At 43.1% G+C, this 11,423-nt stretch overlaps 1 protein-coding gene across 3 annotated transcripts; it reads left to right on the top strand.

Annotated features, from left to right (window-relative positions):
* Positions 1-8,290: 8,290 nt before the first annotated feature.
* On the top strand, positions 8,291-11,423 carry lysmd3 (LysM, putative peptidoglycan-binding, domain containing 3). Of its 3 annotated transcripts, none has more exons than XM_037258346.1 (3): positions 8,291-8,391; positions 9,005-9,267; positions 10,129-11,423. In XM_037258346.1, exons 1-3 carry the CDS (start codon positions 8,379-8,381, stop codon positions 10,801-10,803), a joined length of 951 nt encoding a protein of 316 aa, XP_037114241.1. In that variant the 5' UTR covers positions 8,291-8,378; the 3' UTR covers positions 10,804-11,423. The 3 variants fall into 3 exon arrangements, with proteins under 3 accessions (XP_037114241.1, XP_037114243.1, XP_037114242.1); XM_037258348.1 differs by having other exon boundaries at positions 8,301-8,376; XM_037258347.1 differs by having other exon boundaries at positions 8,338-8,456.

Genomic DNA, 11,423 nt, shown 5'->3' with positions numbered 1-11,423 from the left:
GGAATGTGCGATAAATGTATGTAATTTTTTGTAATTATTATTATTTATTATTTTGATTTATTATTATTATTGCTAGATTATTATTATTATTATATTATTATTATTATTATTATACAGTAAACATTCCCTTCTAGAAAATGATTGTTAATTCAAAGGTTGAAAAAAAAAAAGCAAAGGGCAGTTAGATGTCAGATGTCATGCTGTTCGTTCCATAATAAAGAAGCAGAAAGCTTTCGGAAAGTTGGACTTTGAAAATAGTAATTTTATTTTATAATGTTCCATTACTGTCATATCAGTCAGAATTCATGAGGGTATAAATAATAAATATCATCGGTGTATATTTCACTCTAAAAACAATGATAACTTACAACTTTGATGAGCTTACCCAAATGTTTATTTATTCAGTGTATGTCTGGATGTTTACGTTTGTGATTGTAATGCACAAAAAAATGCCAGCAACGCAAAGATGAGTGGGGAACCCATCAAAAAAGGATTTAAAGCTGGTGGGTGGCGAGGCTTTGAGCTTAAGAGGAGAGAGGCGAGCCTTACCATACAAAGAGAGCCTGGTTCTCGTAAATCCCGTAATTTAATTAAATTCCTGTGATTTCACTTTTAAAACTGATTTGGCACAATATTCCTCACATATAATTATTTATTCCATTTTGATTCCAATAAAGATCACTGTGAAAGTGCACAGTTGGGAAAGAGACAAATGTTCCCTATCGTATGAATTGATTGTTTAGATTTCTGATAAATGTGATAAATAAATATTGATTGTTGATGGCTTAGTCATAGTTAGTCCAAGAAATGTAGTCAAATCAAACTCCTTAGCTTCATGATCTTCATAATAACAACCACAGTTTGCTCTTCCTAAAAGCCACCACTGCAAAATAAAGAAAAATATCATAGATCATCTCCGATCGCACCGCAATGGTTGCCATGAACTCCTGGAACCCGAGCCAGAAAAAAGAAGAGTGGTCCACTGACCAAGAATACCGACCGCATTCCCCTTCAAGGTGCCTAATGGAGAGCAGATGCTGCCTGACTGGCACAAGTCTGTTTTACAATTAGCGGGGTATTTTTGTTTCGGGTGTTTTGTGATGTGCCAAGCTTGAGCCCAGGGGTTCCGGACTGACCACGGATGTGTCTATCAAGAAGACGGCAGCGTGGTGTGTTTGGCAGAGACCTCTGACACTCATCTAGTAGCTTCTGTTGTGATATCTAAGCTCACACATGCGTAAGAAGCTACGCGTTTAGCAGACCTCAATGCCACAGACAGAACATGTATCCAAAAAAAGTTCAAGGTTCTAGTGGAGACGCTCAAAGGGCGATTGGCCGGGGCACCCGAGAACTTTGAAATGCTTAACGGTCCACCACTAAAGCCAACGAAATGGATTGTGGGACCTGGCACTTAAGCTAGTTGAAGATTACAGCACAGCTAAAGCGAGTTTCCACAGTGAAACTTTAAAATGGATTGAGATTGTGACCTCACTCATCTTCCTCTTTGTTATCTTTAATCTTGTCAAACATTACTTCCGGAAATACACATTAATGGTGTCTAATCATTTAAACTGATGCTAGCATGCTAGCATGTCATTTCTCACAGATGAACCAGATACTGACTACCTCCATCTTTCAATCCAAGACATCATTGAGAAACATCGGTCTGTTTGTCAAGGAGGGATATACTGTAGCAACCTAATAACTCATCGATCCATTATTTATATCCCGTTTATTCACTTCAGGGTCATGAAGTACTGGAACGTATCTTCTCTGACCGTCTCAAACAAACACCAAAACAACACAGCTTTTGATCCATTTCCAGATGGAGTTCGGGTTCAGAACCCATTTCCCAAAATGTTAACATGTGCATTTAGACAACCGAAGACTCGGACGAATCTGATTGCCCTGGTCAGCTTGCTGAGTTCGGCTCCAGCGGTATAGAAAATGGACGGATGTGATGGGTTGGTCTTTTCTAGAAAGCCCTTCCCAACAGGCTCGCTGATAAGCGAACATGCTGATAAGACAAAAGCCTGCGGTGGCTTGACCCTGTAACCTACCAGCCCGGCACTGTTCCGAGCCCCGTTCACTGATCTACTAGATATCAGGCATGCTGAGGAGGTGTCCGGTTGCCGGGCAGCTCTGGGACACACTGCAATGACGCCTCTTGGGTTTCGCCAGTACGTCGTAATCTTTCACATCAATTATTCAACGGCAGACTTTGTGGATGACTTTAGTTAAGTGTCATACCGCTGGATTCTCCACATCATACTTGCCTGACAAACAGCGAGGCTTCGCTCCTCTTATCTTTCAAAAACCTTCGATTTTTCATTGACAGCAGAATCGGTTGTGACTGTAATTACATTGCGGATTTTGCCTTTCCCATAATTATTTCAAAGACGTCCAAGTATTTGAAGGTTTAGAAGTGGAAAGCGATACTTGTACTTCCCTTTTGGAAGAGGGTGTGTTGGACATCAGTCAGTCGAGTTTAATCAAGGGCTTTCCCGTGTGGCTTCTATACCATGAGATTGCCCTGGTCCTGAGACGCCCTTGCGGAACCGTTTCTGGTTTCACTGAACCACTAAACAGCAACGCAAAGTTGGAGCCACATATCAGTAAGTCAAGAAAGAAAAGTTCCAGGACTGGAGTCACCAGAGATATATTTCAAATCCACTGCAGCTCTGCCATCATGGCAAGCTTGATGTTGACCACATTTTCAAAAACAGTACCCTTGATTACCCCCTTGAGCTTGTGAAAGAGGAGAAAAATCACACGAAGCCACGTCGGGCGAGTGAGGAGGTCAGGAACTCTTGGTCAGGAACTGTTGGATGCTCAGAGCCTCGAAATGATTCCATTTTTTATTTATTGCTATGGTAATAAAATGCCTTTCGATTATATTCAGCCAGTATTTTTTATTTAACTTTGGAGATGAGGCGACATAAAACATTAAGGCATGCAAACATTGGAAAATGGATGTTCCCTGAGGTCACGCCGCTGCAGTTTGAGTTGAAACAACCCAAGGCAGTAGCAAAACATGCCTTGCCAAAAGTCTATCTTTAAATAACAAACCAAAAAAATGTTAATGCCGTGTATTATTAGAGTGCAGCGTGTATTTCTGTCGCTCGACTTCATTTGTGGCTGAAAAACCTTCTCTCCTTTGTTTATTGGTTTGTGTTAGCGATGCCACCGGGCCGGTGTGTGTCGGGCCCGACCTCAGAAAGCACCCACAGGCCACGACCAGCATACTCACAAGCCCATAATTGCACTTTACATGTCGTTTTTCCTTCTGGTATTTTTACATCAGTCAATGTTTTCACCATACAGGGAAGAAATGAAGAGACGTAATAAATGAGTAGAGCTAGAACATACATTGTTAAATCCATTTGCGTTACACGCCACACTTATTTTAGAGCAGGGGTGTCAAACTTATTTTTGTCGCGGGCCACATCATAGTCAGTTTGCCTCAAAGGGACATCAACCCAAATAAATTGACAAAAAAAATATTTTAAAAAATGAATGGTAATAAAAATTGCTAACAATATCTCTATTTCTCAAAAGGGAAAACAATTTGAAATTCACATATGAATTCAATGGGCCTTGACTTTGACACCTGTGTTTTAGAAGGATCTACCCCAAAACAGATTTGTGTTTATTTTTAGGTGCAAAAAATGAAAGCCTGCGATTAATCCATCAAAAAGGAAGCGGTGCATTTGAGGAAATAAAAATGTCAAGGTGGTGAATTTCAGTCAAATGATGCGAGTCCGCTTCTTGATGGAATCTAAAAGAACAAAAATGCATGAGGTCAGCCCTCGGGCTATTGTCGGAAGACACTTCACACTGGCCTTTCTCTCTTTCGGCGGTGCAAGAGCCTGTCAATCAAATGTGCATTTTACTGTGAAAAAGAAAACAGAGAGCGAGAGGGGCGAGTTTTCAAGAGGTATTGTCCATGCAGCTGGTTGCATGCTCCAAAGTTCCACCAAGTGCATCTCTCACATGCCTCGAAATAAAAGCAAGAATGTTTTCCACTCCAATAAGAAAAGGAAGAGTGGAGGAAGCAGTTTCGAGTATTTTTGGGCGCGCTGGCTGACTGATTAGATTGTATGACGCACGGTGATGGAAGCGGACAGAAAGACACTTTGAGGGGGATTAAACAAGGTTGTACAGACCAAAGGGCCAATTTGGGACGGCTATTACTCTGTTGCACGTTGGGTCCGGATGAAATGCTAATTGCGTTTCTAAAAGAGAGGGGACGGACTCGGAACAGAGGCTGCATTTTTTTTTTTTTTTTTCCCATCGAGGGCGAGCCCGACTTCACGTTTCAGTGAGCAGCGCGCGATTTTAAGGAGCGCACTTTTGTTCTCGCATGCTACTTTGGAGGTTTTGCCGGCCGGGCATTATTGACATGGCCACAGTTCTCTTTTATTTTGTTTTTTGAGAATAATTGTCAATTTTTGTCTATGTGAAGCTCTTTGAGACTGCTTGTGATTTAGGGCTATACAAATAAACTTGACTTGACTTGAGTTTTTACTACTTTTTGGCAAGCAGACCTCCACTGGAGAAAAAGAGCCTTTTGGTTTTTTCCCCCCCTTCCTTGTTGTAAACAAGGACGTGGCTGCACACACATTCATAGTACAGTAGGTGTCGAGGAGCTTTTTTTTTTTTTCTTTCTCAAAAACGCCAAAGTGCCAGATGGCAGGCTGGTCATTCTCTCGCCTATTGGTCATAAAGCAGCAGTATTATCTACTCAAGCCAACCTGCCTTGTGGATTCTGGTCCAATCAATCACAAAATCATGAGAATAAAGAATCACAAAACGGCCGCGATAATAAATCACTGGCATCAAAACAAGAGTTCAGAACATTCATAAAGAGATCTTTAAGGATTCCCAAAATGCATCCATTCAAAGCACCCCGTTCTCATTCAGCACCCCTGCAGTGTTTTGCATAGATAAATGACCTCAATGTTGATTATCTTGACATGTTTCTCTCACAAAGCTGGAATCTGCAATGGCAGGCATTAAGAAAGAAAAAAATCGTGGATGAATGCATGTTTGAAACAAATACAACCACTCAGTGTTCAAACGCCCCCGCCAACTTTTCAAATTCCTCTGCCAAGACTAAATATACAACAGGCAGGGAGGGACATCAAAGAATGAGAAAGGAGCTGCTGCTACATGTGCAACCCCCACACGCTGAAAAGACTCCATTTTCTAAATTGCAACAAAAACAACTGCAAGCGAACCAAAAAAAAAAAAAAATCCCATTATTTTGCAGCCAATCATTTGACGCACATTTCAAGTATTAAATTATTGTGGAAACAGGTTCATGAGTAAAAAGCTGGAAGTCAACAAGGAAACTCGTGTTGTGCGCTTATTGAACTTTGATGAGGCTTTGTGAAATCATTGACAAAATTATAAAACCTATATGGGTGGTTCTCTGGAAGTGTGACACAAGAGCTGAAAAATAAATGTCTTCAAGTAAATAAATAAATAAATAAATAAATAAATAAATAAAGTAGGTTCGCTCACGCCTTAGTAATTGGGTGCTAGTCACGAGCCCCACCCCTGAGCTGCCATTTTTCAATCTATACAGACAATACAAATGCATTTTACCATCAAAAATGTGTGGGTACATGTATTTGACGATTTGTAAACATACAAGTGGTCATATGCAAAGGTTCGCTGCAGTAACCGTTCCAAAACTCAACGGGAACCAAACGGGTTCGGTCGGGACCACCAAAGAGACCTCAGGATTGTTGGCCATCACTTTTGCTCCACCACTTCCCCGTCCCTCTGCTCCAAGGTCAGCAACCGCTGAAACATGTCTCCCATCAGGAAGCCTAAAAAACCATTTACGGAAACATGGCATACAACGTTGCCATTATACACGACTTAACTATGATCTTGATTTATAATGTGTCTGTTGAGTCAATCTGAAAGAAACGTTTACAGGGCGGTCCCGTTCACATTCAATCAGAAACACCAAAGAAGTCAGAGTGACGCTCATTACGAAATGTCGTCTGTTGAGCTTCCGCAGCCACGCCAAGACTTTTTGTGAACTGCAAATAGCCTGAGAACCAAAGTTCCTCGAAAAGGTTTATAAAGCAAATTCTCACTGGACTGATACAAGTTGTCATAAAGTATGGCCCTGTCGTGTTCATTTTGCCACACGCTGGGAACGCCATCCCTCTCTCGTAGCCTGCGTTCATCCATCTCAGCCTGTCTCCTCTGTGCAACACTTGAGGCCTTCTCATCAATGAGCAGCCCCCACGAACAGCGCCGACCCCCTTTTGTGCCGCACGGCCATTAGGAGGCTGAGACAGAAGGAGGGCGAAGCAGGCAGTAAAACAGTTTCCTCCCCGTGAATCACATTCGGGCCCTCACACGGGCCACTGAGGGACGGGACGTGGGGGGCTGACCCCTTCCAGGCAATGACATAAACACTGAGAGACAAAGGGCCCACGGCAAGAGAGGATCTCAGGGGTTGGAAAGTGTGCAGATTTCACCAAACAAAGGCCAGTCATGCTTTGAGATAAAACAATTGCTATTCTAGGACGGTTGGCGTGGAACAGGTGTAAGAGCTGAATGAAGCTCCCTCCCTTCCTGCTAGTCGCCGTGCGAGACGGGATTAACCATGCTGAAGTAACAAAAGAGATTGGCCACAGAAGATGACATCATATCATAGCAATTACAAATGAGCTGGACTTTTGGTATTGCTAGAAAATCCCCCAGAATGCATTTTAGTTAATTCCCTTCACACGTGGGCCAAGATTACTCATAGCCCTTTAAGTTGGGAGGACTTTTTTTTTTTTTTTTTTAATGAAAGAGCCCCACCAGTACTATGTGTGTGGGGATCCCTGTTTGATTTCGTGGGCAAGGAGGGAGGGCGGGGGAGAGCCCACACAAAGAGTAGCAATCACACTGGAGATCCTGCATGTAACCATGGAAGCGTTTTGTCTCTGTCGTCAATGGGCTCGCCGGCCATTCATTTACTGATCGCGTTGAATCAATATTTAGGCTTTTCAGTGTTATTAGCTGCTACGGGGAGGAGGCGCGATGACCAAGGGGGGGCGGGGGGGGGGGGGGGGGGCGTTTGGCACACTGCGAAATAAAATTAGCACCGCGTCACTTTTAATTGTGTTTGCGTTGTCCTATATGTGTCTGCTCGATCTGTCTGGCTTGATTGAGGTGAGGAGTGACGACTCTGTTTTTTCAGCTCTATTCATTATTAACCACACTATAAGAAATGCAAACTTGATATACGTTTGGACATATTGAGCCCGGGCGAGATGAAGTGATAACAACTTTTCTTTTAGGAGGAAATAAAAGCAACTTACCTGCCCACTCCAAGTCCATGATTAATTAACGAGACGTCCCGACGGCTGAGGAAAACATGGATCAATACTCCTCCTTTCCTCTAATGGTGTTTAAAAGTCCGTTATCCCTTCCGATGCGGCGGTGGTGGGATCCAAGTTAATAACGTGAGGTGGAGTGGGTACTCCATCTAAATAACAGGGGCTGTGGCGAGTCAAAGTAACGGTTCTCCTCACGCTCGCTCGCTTCACCGGTGTGCTGCACACATGTGAGTGAAGAGCACCAGCTACGCACACGGGAGCGCGCACGGTCCAAAAGATTAGCGAGCTGTTGCGCGTGCACGTCCAGATCGTCTCGAAGTGGCTGAAGCTAATGAGACGCGATGTTAAATTTAATCCCCTCACGGGTTCGTCTGTTCAAATGTTTTTGGAGGCCAACAGCGCCACCGTGCGAGGCGAACGCACACTCGTCACTGTAGTTGTTGCGATTAAATTTGGAAATTAGTAAACATATGTAACCAGAGGGAAAGGGTGCCTTTGACACTGACGCATTTCACCCCACAAAACCGAGATTTTCTATTGAATTTGATATTCTTTGTAGTAAGGGGGTGTTCGCTGCAACAGGCGGTACAAACATTTTGGCGTAATTTGCATTTGACGTCCAAATAGTGGATATTTATTTAGAAACATTGGCAAACTGAACATATTTTAAATTATTGACAGGTTTTTGTGTCAATTGATATTTCGCCATGAAAGAGTGGGCTTGTAAAGAAAATAGTTATTATTATTATTAAATGTAGGAGTCGGGGCATTTTTTTCAATCGACAGTTGGCGGCAGTACATAGCAAATAGACTTTTCTGCTTAATTCATATTCCACAAATGCAAAATTAATCACAGCCGGGTTTAGACTATATCAACATATTGTTTGCAAAGTAAATTTCGAATATATCGAAATAAAAAACCTGAGACGCGTCTCTGACGCTCTGAACGTCATGACGTCATGGTTTGTGTTGACGTGGCCGTGTGCGGCGGTAGCAGCGCAACAGTAGCTAGCATGTGTCGAAGGTATGCAAGGGAAAGGTGAGACTGAGGATTACCACTCGTAATCATGGATTTAACCGACTGATCGGTGTTCACCTATTCAGGTTCAAGTAATTGTTTACATCCCTCAAATGCGCCACTATAAACTCGATTGCTGATCGATTAAATTGTGGTAACCTCGCAGCTTTGTCACGGTAGTAGACGCTTGTTAGCATTAGCCTAATCTCAATATGGTGTTTTAGTTTGCCTGAATTCTTTACATATTTGATCTTAAAGGTGTTTGCACCTTTATTGCAGGACTAACATTACAATCATTGTACGTTATCTCACACAACCGCCGCATATTGAAGTTAAATATCTACAGTGATTAGCATTGGCCATGTTGGTTTTATTGTACACATTGTGTGAATTGATCTGTCATGTTTTTGTCAAATCGCACATGTCCTTGTTCGAACAAAAAGTTACGCAGTCTAATAAAACGTCCACGATAATGACGTGTTACGTAAGAAGAAAGGCCCATGAGATCGTACCTGTAAGCCTTTTCTCTATGACGTGGCACATTATATAATTTCATTTGTCATGTTGGCAATGTTTCGTAGTAGTACTGACTGAGGTGTTAACTCTTAATTTATGCTTCCTTTCCCCATTTCAGTGAAAATGACTAGTCGAGGTCAGCACTATGGCTTCCAGTCGGCCACGGTGGTTCAACCCTCCAATGGAGGTCACGCCTACCTGTTCGGGACCACCGGTTCCGAGAATGAACAGTCCGAGGAGGATGGCGAGCTGCGGCCGCGTGGCAGGGAGAGGAATCGGAGGAGCACCTCCAAGGAGAGGATGGATGACATTGTCTACCTGACCAGAGACATCCAGGAGGGGGACACCCTGAACAGCATCGCCTTGCAATATCATTGCTCAGTAAGTTTGTGCTTACACTTGAATAAACGTGCTTTATTTGCACGTACATTTACAAATCGTTATTTGTGATTACATTGAAATAAATACATCCCTAAAGTTCTGCCATGACTGAAGTATCACCGACTTGTACGTACATTTTTTTTTGTGGTTTGCTTTTTGAACTCAGCAAGTCATTCACATCTTTTAAGGTCAATTCCACTCTTTCGGAAACATACCTTTTCTTAACATTTGTTATGTCAAACTTTACATGAATAAATAGCTCTAAAATATACACAAGTGAGTGTGGACAGCTGTCAGGACGACGCATCTGAATTCAATTGTGCTGTTGAGTTAAGTAGTTGTCCAATGGCTATCCAGCAATCAGTTCACTAACACAATTCTTATGATTTATTTTTTGCAAGGTCTTAGTCTACCAAATCATAATAAATGATTCCAATCTAGTTGGTCAAAGAACCGTCATGTGGCATAAGAACACGATTGTTTTGCGTGTGCGTGTTTGAATCGCTATCATGCAAGTGGTTATAATTGGCTGACAGTTGTCACAATCTCACGTGCCAACTCAATCTCACTTATCTGAACTGAGCAATGCTTAAAAAATCCAAACAGTGCACCTTGACATGACATCATTGCGTCTAACTCGGTGTTTCCTGCATAACCACATACCACCTGCCTTATACAATCAACAGTACACCTCGAGCTGACATCTCAAAATGATTAAGTCATAGCTAATAAACTTACTCCATGCACTTCCCACATAATCACATTCCTGGCAGATGTTCGTCAACTCATCTGTTTTTGGAGCCGTTAGGTTATTTTATTTTAACGAAGCAGATCTCACTGGAGCTCTTCTCTTGCTTCTAGGTGGCCGATTTAAAGCGCTCAAACAACCTCCTGACCGAGCAAGACTTTTTCGCCCTGCGATCTGTGAAGATCCCCGTCAAGCGCTTCAGCATGCTGACGGAAACTCACAACACTGGACCCCACAAAGCCGCCTCTCCCGCCGAATCCCGACGCCCGACCCAGATCTCGGCCGGCACTGCCCTCCATATCGAGTCGTCTACGGACTCCTCCTCCACGGACAGCGTGGAAGGCTTTCTCATGGAGAAGGACAAGGACATCGAGCAACTAGTGAAATCAACGGGGCCGTCCAGGAGCGGCCTCAACGAGGTTGTGTCCTCGTTGACGCTCCAGATGAAGCCGGGGAAAACCGAGTACAAACTGACGGCAAAAAAGGACCCTTATTACGGAGCCGACTGGGGCATGAGGTGGTGGACGGCGGTGGTCATCATGCTGGTGGTTGGCATCATCACGCCCGTTTTCTACCTACTGTACTATGAAGTTCTAATGAAAGCTGAAGCGGGCCACCACGAGAGCCCCGCGGATGTTCCCGGCCACGTGCTTTACACACACGACCACGATCACGTTCACCTAGATCGGAGTCACGCCGGAGCCGGAGCCTCGCAAAATGCTGGAGACGTGCCTCACCAAGCCCCGCAAGGACTCAAATTAAACAGCGCACCGCGTGGAAAGACATGACAAAAGTGATTTTCACTATGACACAGTGCAATCTTGAGAGGGAAAGTCACTTTTATACGTTTATTAATTTAAATGTTTCCATGCTGCTGCCTTGTCGTCTTTTCAAGTACCGACAACCATGTACATTTCCGCGACACTGATGAGTTTCGAAAAGTTTGAATTTAGCATCGACACCCAATTTGAAACCGTTCCCCGTTGTCTTAACGTGTGTGACAAGCTTTTGTCAGCCTACAGTTTAGCCAATGGCCAGGCCTCCTTTTTGTTACCGTGACGACCAGGGGCTCGGTCTGAGCCTTGCAACAACATTGGCTTTTATGTGTGGGAGCAGATCCCAGAGTGGAGCAAAAAAAAGGAGAGCCTGGAGAGACCATGAAAGTATTTTCATTCATAAATGCAGATCTTCACCGCGTTTGTGAATGAACAGCTTCAATGAATTTTCCAATCGTACGTTTGTTCAATGCCGCATAATGCATCATTTGGCAAAAATGATTGTGGGAAATTTGGATTTAATTTCAGGATTTAAGCCAATTGTACACTAATGGTATTAAAAAATCTTAAATTACCTTTCTAGATGTCTTCGCCTTTAGATGGCCTGAAGAGTACTGCGTTTAAAAAAAAAC

Source organism: Syngnathus acus, chromosome 9 (assembly GCF_901709675.1).
Source record: "Syngnathus acus chromosome 9, fSynAcu1.2, whole genome shotgun sequence".
In the NCBI taxonomy this organism is placed as follows: Eukaryota; Metazoa; Chordata; class Actinopteri; order Syngnathiformes; family Syngnathidae; genus Syngnathus; species Syngnathus acus.
The sequence above is the reverse complement of the archived record's forward strand: the minus strand, read 5'-3'. Positions and strand labels throughout refer to the sequence as shown.

Coding starts and splice junctions, on each gene's coding strand:
- lysmd3 (XM_037258346.1), top strand. Junction 9,268..10,128: donor CCTTGCAATATCATTGCTCA/GTAAGTTTGTGC, acceptor TCTTGCTTCTAG/GTGGCCGATTTAAAGCGCTC.